This window comes from Azolla caroliniana, unplaced genomic scaffold (assembly GCF_043228905.1).
Source record: "Azolla caroliniana isolate FFs.n. ecotype wild unplaced genomic scaffold, voAzoCaro1.0.p SCAF_8, whole genome shotgun sequence".
Lineage (NCBI taxonomy): Eukaryota > Viridiplantae > Streptophyta > Polypodiopsida > Salviniales > Salviniaceae > Azolla > Azolla caroliniana.
In genome coordinates this window covers 16,218,259-16,238,911 of record NW_028230443.1, presented here as the reverse complement: position 1 = coordinate 16,238,911, position 20,653 = coordinate 16,218,259, and the positions used below count along the sequence as shown (strand labels likewise).

At 41.4% G+C, this 20,653-nt stretch overlaps 1 protein-coding gene and 1 long non-coding RNA gene across 2 annotated transcripts; both read left to right on the top strand.

Moving 5' to 3' along the window:
- Positions 1-995: 995 nt before the first annotated feature.
- On the top strand, positions 996-1,869 carry LOC147861094 (uncharacterized). The gene is made up of 3 exons (XR_015530160.1): positions 996-1,261; positions 1,388-1,595; positions 1,698-1,869. It is a non-coding gene; the product is annotated as an uncharacterized LOC147861094 (long non-coding RNA).
- A 15,272-nt stretch (positions 1,870-17,141) lies between these two features.
- On the top strand, positions 17,142-19,899 carry LOC147861093 (phenylalanine ammonia-lyase-like). Its single transcript, XM_087323246.1, has one exon. It carries the CDS (start codon positions 17,359-17,361, stop codon positions 19,696-19,698), a length of 2,340 nt encoding a protein of 779 aa, XP_087179372.1. The 5' UTR covers positions 17,142-17,358; the 3' UTR covers positions 19,699-19,899.
- Positions 19,900-20,653: the final 754 nt, after the last annotated feature.

The window sequence follows — 20,653 nt, the reverse complement described above, 5'->3', positions numbered from 1 at the left end:
CGCATTTGTCTGTACCCAGAATGTCCGGCTAAAATCAGGAAAAGCTAATGTGGCTGCATCGCTGATGAGCTTTTTTATTTCATTAAAACTATTTATGTAGGCGGTGGACCGCGTAAATTGGGTTCCCTTCTTCAAAAGCATTCGAAGCGACTGTGTGACCGTGGCCAACTGTGGTATATACCGTAGTGAAAAATTCACTAGTCCTAGGAAACTTTGTAATGTTTTGACGTTAGTTGGGGTTGGATAATCTGTTATGGCTTTGATTTTTGCAGGATCCATGCTAATGCCGGTGGTTGAAATGATAAATCCCAAGAACTTCAACGATGCCGCACCCCGTTGACATTTCTTCCATTGCAATTGCAGAAGTATGGATCAGGATATCATCAAGGTGCACCAGCACCACACCCTCATTGATGAGGTCTTGAAAGATTGTATTTGCCATTCTTTGGAACGTGCTTCCAGAATCAAATAGAACGAATGACATTCTTTTAAATTGGAATAAACCATGTTGTGTGCGAAAAGTTGTTTTGGGATCTGCCAGTACCCTGACGCAAGATCTAGTGATGTGAAATAACTTGACTTCCCGACTTGATCTAACAAGTCATCGATGCGTGGCAATAGATAGAGATCATGCTTCGTGATCTTGTTCAAGGGCCTGAAATCGATGCAAAAACGGAACGTACCATCATCCTTACGGACGAGATGTGGCTCTGAAATCCAATCGCTACTTGATGGCTTGATGATGTCTTTCTCTAGCATGCCTTGTACTGCTTGATGGATTCGATGATTATCTAACGGTGATCGTCATCAGGGGGCGGTTCGAACTGGTTTTGAATTGATTGTGGGAATAGAATGTTGCACCAGAAGATTGATCTTGGTTGTCTTTGTAGACATGTGAAATAGGTCGGGGAACTGCCAAAGGATACTACGAATTGCAACTAGCATACTTGTGGTGGTTCTAGGTGAATTTGTGTGTGCAAGATGTGTGGGCTAAATTGTGGAGTGTTAAGTAATGGAATTGTGGCTAATGGCTTTGTATTAGGTAAAACTAATGTTTGTGTATCAACGTGCAGTTGTGCGCCATTCTTTATAAACCAATTACAACCTAACGTCATTAGAAATAGTTGGTGCAGTAAGACGTAGAAGGAATGAAAAAAGGTGTGTTCAGCAAGGGTGAATGTACAATGTGCGTGTCTAGCGGATTGGTATATTTTTTGCTTATCGCCAAAGATGACCTGAATTGGCGCTGCGGGTGAAGTAGGTAAATTCAGTTACTAAACTAAATCTACAAGTCTAATTGAAGATATGGTGCTTCCTGAATCTAAAAGGGCTTCATGTGATGTGTTATCTATTTGTGTTATTGTGAAACATACCATCCATCCGGAAGAGGTTGCGGCTTGAATGTGCGGGAGCTGCTCTTCCGTCAACGTCCCGCTTGGTTGTTTCCCTGTTCCATGGCAAGTGATGTAGTGTCGGCCAATTGGATTTGTGCATTTTGATGATGTCTAGAGGCTACAAACTTCCTACAATATTTTTTAACATGGCCAACCCATTACAATAGAAACAACGGGGCTTACCATGATTGTCTCTATCTGGTACTTAGTTCTTTTTAGTGCTGAATTGTACATTTTGGACGTCTATGTTCATTGGGCCATCGGTCGGCTCAATTGTTGTCTTTTGAATATTGTTATTTGCAGGTGGTGTCGGTTGTGATAGGTCGATGTAATCCGGTGCCTCAATTCGTTGTGCGATTTGCACAACCATCTGGAATGTCGTTGGGCCTTGGTCTTTGACACGACAGTATATGTCATGGCGTAATCGTGGTAGTAGAAAATAGAGCTTCATGGTTTCCTTCATATTGGGGTCGACACGCAGTAATAACTATTTCATTTTGACAACGAATTGTGCCACTGGTTCATGTGCTTGTTGATGTAGATTGTTTAATTGTTGGAGGGGTGTTTGTGTGACATCGTTGTTTGCGAAGTGTTGTATGAGTTGCTCGCGTAAGTAGGTCCAATTCTGTTTGATTTCCACGGGGTTGTTGAATGAACCAAGTGGCGGCAACATACTCCAGCACGCACTTTCGTCACGCCATTCATGGTAACTCGCCACATTGTCGAAATGATCCAACCATGCTAGAACATCTTCTGTTGGAAGACCTGAGAAGGATCTTGGGTGGATTCTTAAATCTTTCTGTTTGTTGGTCGTTGCACCAGCAGACTGATTTGTAAGCCATGTCATAAGTGTTTGGTTTGTATGATTTCCTTGCATCGTCATTGTTGACATCGCCTGAAACATCCGCTCCATGGCAGGGTTAACCTGTGCGTGTTCTATGAATTCAGGTTGCATGTTGACAGTGTTATCCGCTTCCGATTGTTGCATGGTGTATGAGATCTTTGTGTCGTGGATGGTGACCCGACGGTGATTATTGGCTGCTAATGGGAAGAGTTGGTTGCCGGCCTACTGTGCTCCTTCAAGAAGTCGGTTGGACTACTCTACACCCTCCGACGGCGTGGCAAGAGCCTGTCATCTCCACCAATGTAACATACATAGAGTAGGCTCCAAAAAGTGTCCTCATTGGACCTCCTTTGTTTCTATTTATAATCGTGTTAGTTACATCTTTAACTTCTTGGTGCTTCACCTAGCGAACCAGACCCATTCTTGCTCCACTACCTAACACTAGGAAACTAAAAAGGAGGGAGTTCATATACTCTCTCTCTCTCTCTCTTTTGTTAAACGAATACTTGACCATGCATTCGTATACATATTCGTTTTCATTTGAATGGGAAACCCCATGAATGCGAATATGTCAATCTATGGCTATGTGTAAAGCAAAGAGAAAATGGAAGCAAAATGTTTTAAATGAAGGTTTTTTTTTTTTTTTAAAGAAGATATCCTGTCATTAGTATAAACAAATTACAAGATTTTAAACCTCTATGTAATCGGCGGGGGAAACAACCATTTCGGTGGCTGAAAATGCCAATAAGGAGTAGTGTACCTGGATGTCACAAATGGAGTAGCTGTCCAGATAATAAGAAACTCATGCCGTTGAGCAATTTTAGCATCAGAATCTCCCACTATACCATCCCATTGACCCTTCAAAGCATGAACTATCTCTAACCAAATATTTGAAATCACTTCAGCAGGTGGTGTTTTCAGATTATGGAAAACGAGAGAACACCGAGCTTTCCAAATGTGATAGACAGTGGTACTACTCAATATCTCCCATATTGGCTGAACTTCCTTCCTTAGTCCTGAAAACTGTAATGACATCAGTGATAATGTACGAACACTTCCATTTTTAGTGTAAAACCCATGGTCCATAGATTCGATGCCATAATGGAACACATCACGGGCAAGTGATGTCCAAACGACCATGCCCCAAGTGAGAACCAACGGGGGAAAATAATTAGCGAAAATTCTAAGGAGCCGTTGCCATATCTGTTGAGAATCAATGCATTCCCATAAACAATGTTTTTGAGTTTCCGTTTGTAAATGACATCGAGTACAACATGAAGACACTCCCATCCTATGCAACCATGTGCCAACCGGCAACGCCTTGTGTACAACTAACCACTGTACATGTAATATTTTGTGTTGCTGTTTTCTTGCCCATAAGATAGCCCAGAATTTTGCAAGGAATTGGGGAGTAATACCTTGTTGATTCCAATATTGAGATGCAGCTGGTACCACATCACGTGTATCTGAAAGTACATGTCTTCCCAACTGTACAGAATATTGGAAGAAATTGAACTTGTTACCCGTGTAAGGATCTGTCCAATGATAGTCAATTGGGTCCCAATCTAATCTGAATACCGGTCTTTTAGCTAACACCCACAGCTTCCAATGTGTCTTTATTTCCTCTATCATTGGATCAATATACCATTTACGATCGGCATATCCAATTATCCTTATCTTGTGCTCAATGGCATAGGGGTAATCTATCACCATTTCCCCGGACTGAGACAATTGATTTGTTTCATCCACCTCAAACAACCGGTATGTCTTATCATTTGAATAACCCTTAATAGCCAAGAGTACTTCCAATCTTGAAAAAAACCCAATCCATCTATGGTTAGTGTTATTGGGTGGTATGGGTTGTCTACTCATAGCTTCTTGAATTTGTTGGTACATTATATGTCCGCCATGCATATTACGTAAGATTTCTTTTTGTTCTTCCAACGATCGCGATAAAAATTCTTTCCAAGTCTGAACTGTTTTCGCGGGACCTTCTGTCATTTTTCCCCACGATAACCATTGTCTAGAACCCAACACAAAACCATCTGATGTTGTAAACAACGGGTTCCAAACTATCTTTTGTCTGAGATACTCAAGATAATGTTTGGGGTTCGGTTTATTGCGAAGCAAACCAGGTAGTACTTGTTTCCATGCTGCAAATAATGTCCTAATAAATTTGTCTTCCCATCTAGTGGCTGAAGGTACTCGGAAATTTTCCCTAAATATCCAATTCACATCCTTCGACCAGGGAGCACCTAAACGAGGAAAGCAATCTGAGCAACGGTCAAGCAATAATACTTTCCATATCTCTTGCCCCGGCATAAATCCTCTAACGAGCAACTTACTTAACAATGCTCTTGATTGGTCCACTGGATCAATAATACTTAATCCTCCTTTAGAGCGAGGTAAGGTAATAACATCCCATTTCACTTTGGACCGAGCATTGCCTTCTGTTTTACCGGACCACAAGAAGTTACGAACCAATCTACGTATTTTCAGAATACATGACTTGGAGAATATCCAACATGACAAAACATACCATGTTGAAGCCAATAAAACCTGATTAGCCACTACAATCCGACCAGCAAAAGATAGCTTGGCTGAACTCCATAACAACAACTTTTTCCGCAGTGACAATAGGAGGGGTGCCACTTGATTTTCCATTGAAAGATCAATACCTATCGTACACCCTAAGTATCGAACTGGACAACCTGATGGTATCCATCGAAATTGCGGGTGTGGACTCCATAGTGGAGGCTCTACATCCCCCACCCAAAATGCAAAGGACTTGTTCCAATTAACCAGTGCACCCGAAGCCTTACAAAATGTGGATATGGCCAATTCTGTTTTCTGCAGATTTTCCAAATCACCTTTTAAATATAGGGCAGTGTCATCTGCAAATTCAGCGTCCCTTACTTCTATATGTGAGAATGGGATGCGTATTCCGCGTATACCAATATCACCAGCATTCAAAAAGGAAATCATTGCCTCAGCAAAAAACAGAAACAAGAAAGGAGCTAAAGGACAACCCTGTCGAACTGATCGAGAAATAGTAAACAAAGGTCCATAATTCCCAACCAGTAAGACTCTGCTTTGTGCCGAATTATATAATGAAGAAATACCTTTTATCCATTCTTTCGAGAAACCAAAACGAGCCAGTACACCTTGTAAAAATTCCCAGTCAACACGGTCATAAGCTTTCTCAAAATCAAGCATAACAATGGCCAACTCTTGATTAGATTTGGCTGCCAAGGCAGCAGATTCCCAAAATGTATACACATTATCCAATATGCTCCTTTCCTGAATAAATCCTGTTTGCGACGGATGTATAACTATAGGCATTATAGTACCAAGTCTTATACTAAGCGCTTTAGCTAGGATTTTATACACCGTATTCAGTAATGTAATTGGGCGCCATTTCTTGATGTCCAATGAAGGACCTTCTGATTTAGGGATAAGGTAAATTATTCCTTCTGTAAAATGTGAAGGCATAATGCCCTCTCGAAGAATTTGTTGGAATGTTGTACATAAATCTGATTTAAACAAGTCCCAATATTTAATGAAAAATGATGGGGTTAATCCATCCATACCTGGACAAGTATTCTTAGGCAAAGCTTGGAGTGCTTCACTCAATTCCTCATGAGTAAGAACGTCTTGAAGACTGGCATTCATATCTTGTGTTATTCTTGAACTCATTTTATTCCATACACAAGACCGACTTATTAAATCCTCATCGGAGAATGAAATAGCTGATAGTAGGTTGGAATAGTATCGTGTGGCTATTTCTCTCATCACTTTAGGGTCAGATGAGATGGTCCCATTCTCATCTTGTAGTTGTTTGATTGAAACCGCATTATGATTGGGTCTCATTGCATGAAAAAATTCAGCTGTACATTTATCACCCATTTGGGTCCAACTAGATGCCCTATTATGGTATTGAAATTCTGCACGCTTTTCTAATAGTACAGCAAGTTCTTGTTTTGCTGACCCAATTTTCTCAGCAATCCAAGTACAGTGTGGATAACGTTCTTGTAATCGTTGTAGAGAAACAAGAGAAGTACGAGACCGTTTCTCCTTTTCTTGGATCATAGAGAACCTCTCCTTAGATTTACCCCTAAAAAATTCTGAAATACATCGTAAGCCATTAGCTACCCGCACCGCCATTGATTCCTGTACAACATCCTTTTGTGACCATAATTGAGCCACTTGTAAGGAAAAGCTATTGTCTAACAGCAGATTTTCAGGAATCTTCATATTGGAGAATTCTTTAAGGTTTTGGGTTGATATTGAAAGAATCACTGGAGCATGATCAGAGAAGGTAGTCCCTGGCATTATATGTATTGTACCAGTTGCTGAAATAAATTTGCCAGATACATAGAATCTATCCAATCGAGCTAAGTTAGTACCATTTACACGTCTATCTGATCTTGAAAATAAAAGAGAGGTATTTGTATGAACCATCGAAGGAGCATGCCAAGCATCTAAAATTTGTAAGGAGAACACCAATTGTTCCCACATTGCTAATTCATGGCCATGTATCGTAGTTGAGCTACCTCCCATTCTATCAATGGGGTCCTCAAGCATATTGAAGTCACCAGCGATACACCAATGATCAAGGGAAGGCAGATTCTCTAATAATTCTTTCCAAAATTGTTGCCTAGCAGAAGCAGTATTAGGAGCATATATATTCAAGAGTCCCCATATAATCTCCCCCTCTTGCATAATAACATATTGAGCCCTTCCAGGAATGATCACTTGTTTTTGTATAATGGATGGAATCCACCTCTGAGAAATAGCCATACAAACCCCACCACGGACTTCCGTGTTGCCTATCGCGGGGGACCAAAACATGTCCCAATTTCCAGATAAAATAGAACCATACCGAGAAATTCTAAAAGTATTTAAATGATGTTCTTGTATTAAAAGAAAGTCGAGGGATCCACCCACTATGCATTTGTTGATTTCTTGACGGAGACGATACTTGTATCGTCTATATAAGGGGCCCCCTAACCCCTGAACATTCCATGACATCACTCGCATTTAAGGGAACTTAGGTTGCTGTGATGCCATTTTCATGTTTTTCGCTAACGGCTCAAGATTGGCCTCACTACCATCTTGTTCACCACTTTTCGATTGTAAAGGTATCGTATTGCGTACCATTCTATAATGATGATGAGCTTTAGCCAATATTTGACCTTCCGATAGTCCATCTTCATGGATATAGGTATATCCACAATTTGGAAGGATCGCAGCATCTAAGGATACCACCACTTGCCTTCGCCCCATCACATCAGACACTGGCAAGAGTTGTATAGTTGCTGCCTCTAGTCCCCTTAATAATACTTCCCCAAAATTGTCACAATTAACATATTTTGCGAAGTGTAGTGTTTGTTGTCTAATAACCAATCTAACATCCGCTGCCACCCATGTTTGTTTATCATATCCACAAAAAGGGAAAGAAAATCCTACAAAAGATTGCATAGTCTTGAAAAGAACATGAACATGTATTGATGCACTGCCATTATCAACTATGTCTCCCAAAAATTTCAAAAACTCAAACCCATATGTGGCATTCCATCGATTGATTGCAAAATCACTAGTACTTTCTACTTGAGAATTTATCGGGATTGTGCGAATGAAGTTCGCATTTAACCCTCTCAAGCTAGACGAACGTTTTGTAGATCTGTGAAGGTTTCGCGATACATTACTCAAGTTCAAATGTTGTTTACTTGATTCCATTGTTTTGCTCTGAGTGGCCATAACAAGATTATTAACTGATTCAGTCCCTTCTCTATTAGGAGTAGATTGTTCAGAAACATTACTAATTTGGCATATCTGAACATCATTTTGAGACAAAGAGTTATCTAGTTCCTGTATGGCATCATAACGGCCTATACTTACGTGAGCACCCTTAGATTCAATGCATTTATTGGGTATTGAGTGCCGTTTTTCAATTGGTTTCCATATCTCATCCTCGAATGTTTGGATATTTTTCCCTTTTTCATCCTTGGATGGCTGAACATTTTTCCCCTTTCCACTTCCTCCACCTAAATGAGATTGTTGCTTCTTATCCAGATTAACATGGTTAACGTCTGTATACACGTTATTTGTACCATTCTAGGGTCTAACCCCGTTCTTCTTTTTTGGGCAATCTTTCAAAACATGGCCTTGCTGTTTACAATAAAAGCATTGTCCACGCATACCTATATACTCCAATTTTTGCATGAATGTCGAGTTCCCGGTAAGCGATGGTAAAAGTACCTGAGTAGGTAAATTTTCTATTGAGGAAACTAGTATTCGAATTGATGGGTATCCCGTTAATTTCATTCCTATTGTCTCCTCTCGAGGAGGAAGAATCGTGCCGATTCTTGCTGCAATTGATGGGAGTACAGCCATGTATTCCTTAGGGATTCTCGGGAAAACCACGGAAATCGGGGTCAAACGATGCCCCGAATTCAACATTTCGACGGGATCAAAGCCCGATTTCCACGGCATAAAACAAGCTATTGCATTTCGAATGTTAATCGTATTTGCATTCAACATTACCACAACGGATTCAGTGGTATCCAATTCTAAATGATAGAAAGCATGTCCAAGAAATTGCACATCGACGATTTTTCCGATCCTATGTTGGAAAGCCGCTTGTAGGAGATCTCTCAAATCTCCTCTATTTGGCCTTAAACCTATAATCCTACACACTATTGAGTAGGAATGTAGACGACTTACCTCTCTTTTCAATATCTCTTCTTCTTCCGGTGTGAAGACGACAGTGAAGGCCGACCGTGGAGGAGTTGTCGGGGGCGCTGCGTGAGAGTTCCCCTGGTGTACCGTGTCAGCCATCTCTTCCTCTTCGTCTACAGTGATCTGCGCAACATTCTCTTCATCCTTCGTTTTGTTTTAAATGAAGGTTGACGGTCTCCAACAAATACATATATATATGCATGCTAGCTGTATATATATACATGTAATTGCCTTTTCTTAGAAATAAGTCAAAGGGTTTGTTTGCATGTGGAACCCTTTTCGTAAACATCTTTTTGATGAATGCTAAGCTATATCAAGCACTATGATGTTCTTTCCACTCACATTTCTTACTACTACTTATTTAGTAGTGGGAACCTCAATATGAGGTGAAACCCCACAAAGAATAAAGAGAAATGTACAAAATTTTGATTAGACATTAAAGTGCTTGTAAGCACTCGAAATCAAGAACGTGGGTTTGAAATGGGATGTCCCATAGGTATAGATAACCAAATAGAGATCATAGATTAGAATAGTTTAAGAATTTAACGTTATGCAATTTTTTTTGGCCAAAAACTTTAGAACTACATACCATTGAGATGGTTCAAACTTCAACACACCCAAAATCGTGTTCATTGAAGGAAGTAGATATTGCTTGATAAGCCAGATGAGAAATCTATCCAAACAACCAAAAAAAATCCCAAACTTTTACCCAGGAAATTTGAGTAACACAAATAAACTTATTCTTTGTATAAATGCATTAGTCCATAAGATGTGTCTTGTTTTTGAGTCTCCACCACATTGTGCAAAATGTAATGTAGCTATCTTTCCCGTTTTGGAGATTAAACCCAATGGGAAACACGCTCAATAAGCATTATCGTAGGAACACCCTTAGCTCAAGTGGAAGACCAAGCTCCATATACAAATACACTCGTTTTTCCGTCAAGATTTTGACTCGTGGGGTTGCCTCTCTAACACCAGCTTTGAATCCAACACCTGCTTTAGTCTCCGTTTGTGGTGACATGGGTTCCTCCCTATGAATGAATCGGTAAATCTTGCAAGAATGAGATCTGCTCGGCATAGGTGGAGTTTTTCGATAAAGCGAAGTGGATCTCGGTTTTTGAACCTGCTGCACGCGATACTTCTATTTATCGAAACTCCATTTAAAGCATGGAACATTACTATTTTATATCGCGTTTTACGCGGAGTGCAACTAACTACTAGGGTTCCTCTCAAAAATCCTTTTGGAAATAGGGATCTATCCCATTCCAATAGATTGACTCGGGAATATCTTCATGGTTAGACTGGTCGATAGAAGAAGTCGAGGGATCGGACCAAACGGTTGGTCCGTCTCTCGAGACAGACATCCAAACCCATAACGAAAAATCGATGGATAAGACATGCTGGACAGGATGAACTTAATCATACCATGGAATGTTCAACTCGTTAGTCTCTCAAAATGAAACAAGAGAGAGGGGTTCGGCAGGGTCTGTCTAAAGTTCCGCCTATCTCTTTGTTCCACCCACCTATTATTATATCTGCGAGGGAAATAAACTAAAGGGGTTTGTTCCGAACGACTCTCTTTTCACCACCAACAGATAATGGATCGGCGACGAAATAAGATATCTCTCTATCGATTCAGTAATCAAATAAAGATAATACACCAAAATAGTTACGAAAACTAGTTCTCCCTCTTTTGAAATTTCCAAATCGGTGGAAAACCATGTGGGATACGTTACTCAGATCATTGGACCAGTATCGGATGTTGCTCTTTCTCCGGGGGAAATGCCAAATATTTACAACTCACTAACTGTTAAGGGACGTAATCCGGCGGGTCAAGAGATTAATGTTACTCGCGAAGTACAACAATTGTTGGGTAAATAATGAAGTCAGAGCCGTAGCTATGAGTGCTACAGACGGTTTAACGAGAGGTATGAGTGTTGTTGATACAGGAGCCCCTCTCAGCGTTCTTGTTGGTGAAATTACCCTTGGCCGAATTTTCAATGTCCTTGGCAAACCCATGGATAATATGGGTCCTGTGGAAAGTAGTATAAAATTTCCGATTCACAGGTCCGCTCCAGCTTGGCCTGGCTTGACTACAGATACCCAATACTCTGGAGATCCTTTGCCTGATCCCATGCGTGTTTCAGCAGGTCTCATGGTGATTGGTTTGTCGGGAAAAACTCGTATCCATAGTTTACCGCCACGGCGAGCATACCTCGTTATTGCCCTTCTTCCCGCTTCTATTTGTCTTGTTGTAATCCATGCCTGTTCGAGAGCTTGGAGAGCAAACTTTCCAAAAGATATTTTATTACCGCGATTGCTAATTCCTTTCAATCTTCCTCTATGTTGTTTACGGAATTTTGTTCGTTTGGGGTTACAGTCGATGGCAATGAAATTTTTCCATCTCTGATACGAAACCGGGCATGGGGATCTCTTCCCCAGTATTCCACCGAACCTACCGGGTATTCCAAATAGCCTCCGATTTTATGTAATGAGATTCTTTGCTCATCTTTCAGCGATGGGAGGAGCGGGTTCGGAGAAGGATCCTAGAGTGTACGGAATTGATCCAGGAGGGTTGGTCCCTCGACACCACTCCTCTTCCATTGAGTATCTCTACGGATACTCGCCATTAGCGAGAGAGGAGGGGGCGGGGGAACAAGCACACTTGGAGAGCGCAGTACGACAGATAGTTGTATGCTGCGTTCGGGAAGGATGAGTCGCTTCTAAGAAAGACGCAAAAACGAGCCAATGGGAGAATATCAGGATCGATTCCCGAAGAAGATATAAAAGGTTTCGTCGCATTGTTGCGTTGCAGAAGCAGACTAGTTGGGACGATTGCTTTTCATACAAACAAATCTTTTTTTTGTGCTAGAGTCTAAAATAAAGTATTGCGTGTGATACTGATAATGGGATCTACAAATATACCTGATAGGATTGATGTTGATGCACAAACAAACATAACTGTTTCAGCAGAACTCTTGGATATCCAGATTGACAAAAGTGATGCTTTTTTACCCCGACAGTAATCTCTTCAGATCCAAAAAAGGAAAAATCCTATTTGAACGAGTTGATGATGATGTCGCAGGTTTTTGCGGATTAGATGGAATAAGTTGAACCGTTGTAGGTACATGACCAACAGTTTCCTCCCCTTCTGTTCGTTTCAATAGACTGGGTGATAACGAATTTGACAGTTGGGACTGAATAGATGAGATGGTATTGTATGAGACGACTTCATTTTTGGAGTCCACATACGGATTCTCTAAGACGTTGGGATAGCTACTGCTGCATCTCCCAATAAAGAAATCCCTTTTGATTCTGGAATGAAATTGCTTCTAGCACAGTCCCATACAGGTGAGTTAGAGTGTTCTAGAAGCTTTGGTGTATTCGCTTCATCGGAGATATATCTCGAAATACTTTCATTAATGTCTTTGGCCAACCTGAAATGTTCAAAGGAGGACCCTACAGAAAGTTCCCAACCGTGGGGGGAGTGGAACCCTACGCATGGATCAGTTAGTAGAAGAATAGAGAACGCCTTCATTGTGTCATTCAAGCTATAAAATAATTCTTGAATCCAAGGGTTTGGAACTGCAAGTCTCTTTCGACCCGTTATAAGCAATAGAACCGAGATTATGATGCTAATTGTATCGGTTACTAATTGCAAAAGTAGCTGAATATTTGCTTCATTATACATTACTGCCAATCGAATAGTTTCGTTGTACGCATTTGTATCATAATTCCAGAATTGAGTATCTATCGAAATTCCAGTTGCATCGTTTAACCAAAGCAGCGCCTCCGTCTTCCGAAGCCGATTCAAAGCCCTCTCCTCTTGAAAGGAGTTTATGAATAGTTGTGGTTGATAAACGTTCCACCAACCCCTGATCTGAGGTTCTATAAAGCTATTTTTGAGACTGATTGAAATCGCGGAAGGAAAGAGTAATAAATACCCGATATACCAGAATCACAAAGCTATTCCATTTACGCAAAAAATCCCTTACTGAAGGACCGGATTAACAATTATAATAAACGTTTCAAGTATATTTATTTGTTAAATAGTTTTACTGATTTTCTGCGAGATGGGCATACACAGCAATTTGCTACACAACAGGATTCCCTAAAGCAAACTATTGAGTCCAAGCTTTTAATCGATGGGTTATATGATATATTTGATGGGTTGGATGAGCTTGCTGGATTTGATGATGTTTTTGAGGCAATTCCTGCATATAATGAAATTAAGGAAATCGATCCTTTTGATGGAATTGATGAATTTCGTGGAATTGGTCGAATTCAAATAATTCCAAAAAAAAATTGTGTATAATTGATATTACTTATCAATATACTAGTAATGGATATAGCATCCATGGCTGAACGGTTAAAGCACCCAACTCATAATTGGCGAATTCACAGGTTCAACTCCTGTTGGATGCAAATAGAAAAAAAGAAAGTAAGAATAGTAGATATAGAAATATTCTAGAATAGAATAATTAGATAAAATTAATGTGTATTTTTAACCTTTTCAATTTTGTAGACTATACAGGAACTATTAAAGGAGAGAAAAAGAGAATAAAGGAACGGCAAGGGAGATACTACGGATAAATTGAAAAATCAAGTACTTACTGGGAAATCTATTCGTTTGTTACAGAACAACCAATACACTTTTGATGTAGATCCAGAAATAACAAAGGTTGAGATGAAGAAGTGGGTTGAACTTTTCTTCAACGTCGAAGTGAGAGGCATTAATAGTCTTACTAGCCTGGGGAATCACTAATTTTTCTGAAAACCAAATATTATCATGACCGCAACTTTAGAAAGACGCGAAAGCGCAAGCCTATAGGGTCGCTTCTGCGACTGGATCACCAGCACTGAAAACCGTCTGTACATCGGATGGTTCGGTGTCTTAATGATTCCTACCCTACTAACCGCAACCTGTGTATTCATCATTGCTATCGTCGCAGCTCCTCCTGTAGATATTGATGGTATTCGCGAACCCGTCTCTGGTTCCTTGCTATACGGAAACAACATCATCTCTGGTGCTATCATTCCTACTTCTGCAGCTATCGGGTTACACTTCTACCCAATTTGGGAAGCAACTTCTGTTGATGAATGGCTATACAATGGTGGTCCCTACGAACTGATCGTTCTTCACTTCCTACTTGGTGTAGCTTGCTACATGGGTCGTGAGTGGGAACTAAGCTTCTGTTTGGGTATGCGTCCTTGGATTGTTGTTGCATACTCAGCTCCTGTCGCAGCTGCTACCGCCGTTTTCTTGATCTACCCAATCGGTCAAGGAAGTTTCTCTGACGGTATGCCTCTAGGCATTTCTGGTACTTTCAACTTCATGATCATTTTCCAGGCTGAGCACAACATCCTTATGCATCCTTTTCACATGTTGGGTGTTGCTGGCGTATTCGGCGGCTCTCTATTCAGTGCTATGCATGGTTCTTTGGTAACTTCTAGTTTGATCAGAGAAACTACTGCATGTCCTTGAAAACATGAGGTTAAAACAACCTATACACTAAATGCGTGTCAATCTTATCCATTGGAATAACAACATTTCCATTGTCCAAATTGAGACATAAGTAGATAATCTCTATCTAGAGAAGGCACAAGTACAAATTTGAGTACAAACTCTATCACTTGCTCCCATATGGGTCAAGACTGAAGAGTGTGTCTCAAGCCTTTAGCAACATGTAAAGTCATTGAACCTTAGACTTTGCTCATTTAATTGATTTGCTAAAAAAAAGCTTTTCTAAGTACTTGTTCATCTAACAATCTTTGAAATACATATAGCCCAAGTCCTACTCCCACTCCTCAATCCTAGTTCCACTACGACTCTTACTCTCACAAGCTTTTCAGTGTACTTGTTCAACTAATAAACATGAAAATATGGCACCCTAAGTCTAACTCCCAATCTCCATCCTCATCCTATTCTAATGAGCATGAAGATATAACACTTTCACTCCCAATCCTATTCCTATTCCCATTGTAATCAACGTGAAAATATAGCATTCCCACTCCCACTTCGAGTCCTAATCCTATTCTTATTCTTACTCTCAATTGATATTATATGGAAGGAAATAAAAGAATGCCTTAGATACTTAGCCTCATCTACCTTAGAGATAGGATATAAAAGAGAGGAAAAAGGAAGTAAAAATAGAAAGTGTTTTCTGTCAAATACCTTGAAAGGTTAGAAAGGCTTGGTGGTGGAAGATGATCTCATGTCCCACTTATATGGGTTAAATGATCTTGTATAAGACAAAAATACAAAAGATGAGAATCTTTAATAAGAAATTACATGCAGTTTCACCTAAACACAATTGATATTCTAAAGTTCATAAAGGCTGCATTTTAATTTTATTGATAGGGTGGTTGTCGGCAATAGAAATCTCATTCGTCAACCGGTAACAGTGCCATGTGTTGTTGGTTGGAAAGAAAAGGAATAGCTTTGAAATGGTAGAAATTTTCTCTTTATTTCTTTGAATGCTCATATGATTCCGGCAATTCCCCCCCCCCCCCAACATCATTGGTCATCCCTCTCCAACTATTATTGTGAGTGCCACATGAGCAATTATTTAATCGATTCAACCCCCATTTTCTCCCTTTTAGGGATGATCACAAGTTTGGAGAAATGGTGAAAAACTCGTGTAACTTTTGAGGAAATACTTGGGGCACTTGGAAAATTATTTAGGGGCATTTAGAGAAATAAATAATATTTTTTTAAAACTAAATATTACTAATTAACATTTAGTGCAAATGATTGTAAAGGGAGGGGTTTCATATTATTCCAATGAATATGATAATTTGAGAGGTTTTGTATCATAAGATAGTTTTGTCTAGAAATAATGCCAATAACATGTTGCATAATCTCAACTCTACAAAATTTTGAACCGGCTATAGCATCATGAACCTACATCTCATTCCTCTCGCATGTAATCTATCTATCAATAAGATCAAAATATAAATTGTATACATCTCAAAATCCAAAAAGCTTTCCAATAAAGAATGGAGCCCCATTCCGAGTATTTGCTCATTGCAAGGAGGAAGATTAATAGATGTCTTCACAAGGGCTATGAGTACATTGGAATTTTTCTTACTTCACAGAAGTGGTGCTACATCTACACCATGAAGAGATATTTTTTATCTACTTGCTATAGCAATAAGAAATATGTGTGTTGTTCAAGCTATGCCATGAAGAAAATGTCCTACCATGTCATAGGCTTGTAATTTACTTGCCTCAATACATGCCCCTCAATCGTATAATGTGAGGCACTATGTTTGTGTGTGTGTGTATATGTTTGTGGAATGCTCATTTACAAATGAAGCTTGCACCATTAACATTTTCAAAAGGCCAAACTCTCAAGATATATGTTTTTCTCCAATGTTCATTAACCAACCTGTGGGTTCATAATAGGGCAAGCGGCACCCTAACCCTACTACTTGTTAAAACATGAAATGATGTATGACCAAAAAGTTTTAAGAGGAAGCTTGGGGGATATCATTGAGAACTGGATTTAAAAACTTGTTGGGTGGTAGCACGACATTATGGAACCAGGTGTTTATGAGAAGAGTTACCAATGCCCATGGAATGTAGACACAAGCACACACACATGCATTGCAAGCTACACATTGTGATTCCTCATGCACACAATGACACACTCTTTGTTGGGTATCATGTGTGGATGTTAAAACCATTGTTGACAAACAACCCCCAAATAGATAGATGGATTTTATTATCGTCGTAAGCGGTCACAAATGACCTATGGAACCAAAAATATTACAATTCACGTGATGCATGTGAAAGTGAGTAGCATCTCTCAATAATTTGGGAGTGCACATTGTCAAGGTAAGGATAAAATAGAGAGAGAGAGAGAGAGAGAGAGAGAGCATTGTCACTCTAAGGATAAGATTGGATAAGGATTAGGGGGATTGTAAAAAACAAGAACTCTGTGGAACAAAACATTAAAAAAAAGCACAGTCCAAAGTAAAAAAAAAAAAAAACAAGAAGAAGAGGAAGGAAGAAGCAATTTCTTGCCCCTTGACCAAGTCAAGCAAATGCTATAAAATAAAAAAAATGCAAAACAAATCAAAGCAATTTCTTCTCTCTTGACCAAGTCAACTTTCCTAATCTTGTGAATCTATCTTATATAATATCAAATAAATAAAGGGAGGTCTTTCACAAAAGACATATGATACTAAAAGAGAGAAGAAGAGTGTCTTCCTTCTAGTTCTTCTTCTTCTTCTTCTTCTTTAGATCTACACACTTAGCTTCTTGAGATCTACACACATAGCTTTGTTCTTCATCAATTTTGTGGCTTTGTAAAGAAAGAACCCAGATCCATTTCATCATTAGCCAATCCACCTCCTCATCTCTAAACCCTAACCATGTCTGGGACTCCCCCTCCTTTCCCCTCCTCGACAGGGCCCGACAAGTCTTCGTCGACAACCCAGAAGAAGCTCGCGGATCTCCACCGACCCCCGACCCTCCCCCTCCCGGTGCAAGGCAAGAACCTCCTCTTCGTGGATGGGCCGGTGGCCAAACCCCCGCACTGGGTCAAGGCCGCCGAGGCCCTGGAGACGAGCCATTTCGACGAGGTGCGTGGCATGATCCGCCAGTTCTACGAGAGCGAGAAGGTGGTGTTGAGAGGGAGTAGCCTGACTGTCGGCCAAGTGACTGCCATCACCCAACGCTCGTCCGTCTCGGTCGAGCTTGACGAGTCCGAGGCGAAGCCTCGTGTGGACCAAAGCTCCGATTGGGTCCTCAACAACATACTTAAAGGCACCGACACCTATGGTGTAACCACGGGATTCGGGGCCACTTCTCACCGCCGCACCAACCAAGCCCTTGATCTCCAGAGAGAGCTCATCCGCTTCCTTAACGCAGGCGTGCTCGGTAGAGATGGAGATGGTTGCTTCTTGCCTCCCAAGTATGCCAAAGCGGCCATGCTCGTCCGAACCAATACCCTCATGCAAGGCTACTCGGGCATCCGGTGGGACATACTAGATGCCATGAAGAAGATCATGTGTGCAAATGTGATCCCGAAGCTCCCCCTCCGGGGCACCATCACGGCATCCGGGGATCTTGTCCCTCTCTCTTACATCGCCGGGTTGATCACGGCACGCCCCAACTCGCGGGCCTTTGGTCCCGATGGCAAGGAGATCCCGGCCCTCGAAGCCCTAAAACTGGCGGGCGTGGAGGAGCCCTTTGTCTTGCAACCGAAAGAGGGGCTCGCTCTCGTGAATGGTACATCGGTCGGGGCGGCTGTGGCTGCTAATGCATGCTTTGATGCCAATGTCCTCGTGCTCTTGTCGGAGATTCTCTCGGCCCTATTTTGTGAGGTGATGCAAGGCAAGCCCGAATTCACGGATCCACTCACCCATCAGCTCAAGCATCATCCGGGCCAAATCGAGGCCGCGGCAGTCATGGAGTTCCTCCTCGAAGGTAGCGCGTACATGAAGGCGGCCGCGAAGCTCCACGAGACGGACCCCCTCTCGAAGCCGAAACAAGATAGGTATGCACTCAGGACATCTCCTCAATGGTTAGGGCCTCAGCTCGAAGTGATCCGTGCCTCCACACACGCGATCGAGAGAGAGATAAACTCGGTGAATGATAACCCCTTGATCGATGTGTCGAGAGATATGGCCTTACATGGGGGTAACTTCCAAGGCACCCCCATAGGTGTCTCCATGGACAACATGAGAATTGCACTGGCGGCAATCGGCAAATTGATGTTTGCGCAATTCGCAGAGCTTGTGTGCGATTACTATAACTCAGGTCTACCCTCCAATTTGAGTGGGGGGCCAAACCCGAGCCTGGATTATGGATTCAAAGGTGCAGAAATCGCGATGGCGGCCTATTGCTCGGAGCTTCAATACCTCGCGAACCCCGTGACCACTCATGTCCAGAGTGCGGAGCAGCACAACCAAGATGTGAACTCCTTGGGTCTCATCGCGGCACGCAAGACGGCTGAGGCCATCGAGATCTTGAAGCTCATGTCGGCGACATACATGGCCGCGCTTTGCCAGGCGGTGGACTTGAGGCACCTCGAGGAGAACATGCAAGCGGTGGTGAGGAAATTGGTGGAGCGATCGATCCAAGCAACCCTAAAGTCGGAGAACACATCTCTCCTCCCTACCAAATTCTCAGAGAAGGAGCTACTTTCGGTGGTGGATCACCAGCCCGTGTTCTCATACATCGATAACCCGTCCAATCCGGCCTATGCACTTCTATTACAATTGAGGGAGGTGCTAGTGGAGCAAGCATTGAAGACTCCTTCAGATAACAATGAGGCCGATTCGTCGCCCTTGTTCAAGGCCATCCCCGTGTTTGAAGCGCACCTAAAGAAGAGCTTGGATGAAGAGGTGTCCAAGGCGAGGGAGCGATACGACAATGGCGACTTCGCGGTGCCCAACAAGATCAAGAACTGCCGGACCTACCCGATCTACAAGTTTGTGAGGGGCGAGTTGGGGACGAGCTTGTTGAGAGGGACGGCCACGAGGAGCCCCGGAGAAGACATCGAGAAGATCTTCACCGCGATATTGGACGGGAAGTTGCTCCTTCCGTTGGTCAAGTGTCTCGAAGGATGGCGCGGATCGGCGGGTCCTTTCACACCAAGGCCCGTGCCCGCATCCCCGGCCATTTACAACCCCACCTATTGGGCCTGGTTTGACAACCTTAGGTCACCTTCAGCTACTTCTGGCAAAGGTTTCTGGGCTCTCACCTAAGTGTGACATAATAATAATTGCCCCTCTCAATCATGTTCAATCTCCAATGAATGAAAAAAGTAGTAGGAGTCTTAAAAGTCTGCTAAGACCTAATGAGACTGATGTTGATGATAAAACAGCATGTATTTTTGTCCACATGCTTGGGGATTTTTCTCTGTTTTGTCTCTCTTCTTCTTGATAATAAAAAACCATGTCTTTTTTCCGCGGGAAGTGTGCCTCACCAATTTTTAGCATCGGTTCAATGGATCAAAGAGGAAGAGTTTTTTTAGGTCAAGGTATCAAGAAAAGGCTTGAGGTCTTGATGGCCTAAAATGTCTTTGCTTGACATTGATAAGCGAATGGGTTTATTAATTATAATTTAATCTGTGTTTTGAAGGAATGAGATTGAATTGTTTAAGTGTAGTTTCTCTCCAAATTTGTTTGTAAGTCTTAAAACTCCTTTATTCATGATATGATCAAAGGATGTGCACATGCTTTGCTTGGATTGATGTGATTTTGGAGTTAAAAATAGGTGTGGTGCAATGTTGAATGATTTGATGATATTTTCTTTTGGAGTTGTTGGAGGGTTGAATCCTAGGCTTGGCCCATTGGTGAAATATAGATGGTTTTGAAGCATATCATTGGAAGTTTGGATGTATTAATGGATGACTAGTCGGCATGGCCCATTGGTGAAATAGACGGTTTTGAAGCTTCATTGGAAGTTTGGATGTATTGGTGGATGACTAGTTAGTGTCAAAGCAAAGTATTTATAAATTGATATTCATGATGTGGTGGAATAAATGTATTAAGTAGGCTTGTCCCATCTATGAATTAGGCGGTTTTCAAGCTCCATCGGAATGAAACCTCCATAGGAAGTTCTTATGTACTAGTGGTGGTGGATGACTTATTAATGTCAAAGTTATGTACTTAGAAATTTAGATTTTCATCTATCCACACAACACTTGTGACTTGCCTT

Bases quoted from the DNA above. Each gene is read 5' to 3' on its own strand.
- LOC147861093 (XM_087323246.1), top strand. From the start codon at position 17,359: ATGTCTGGGACTCCCCCTCCTTTCCCCTCCTCGACAGGGCCCGACAAG.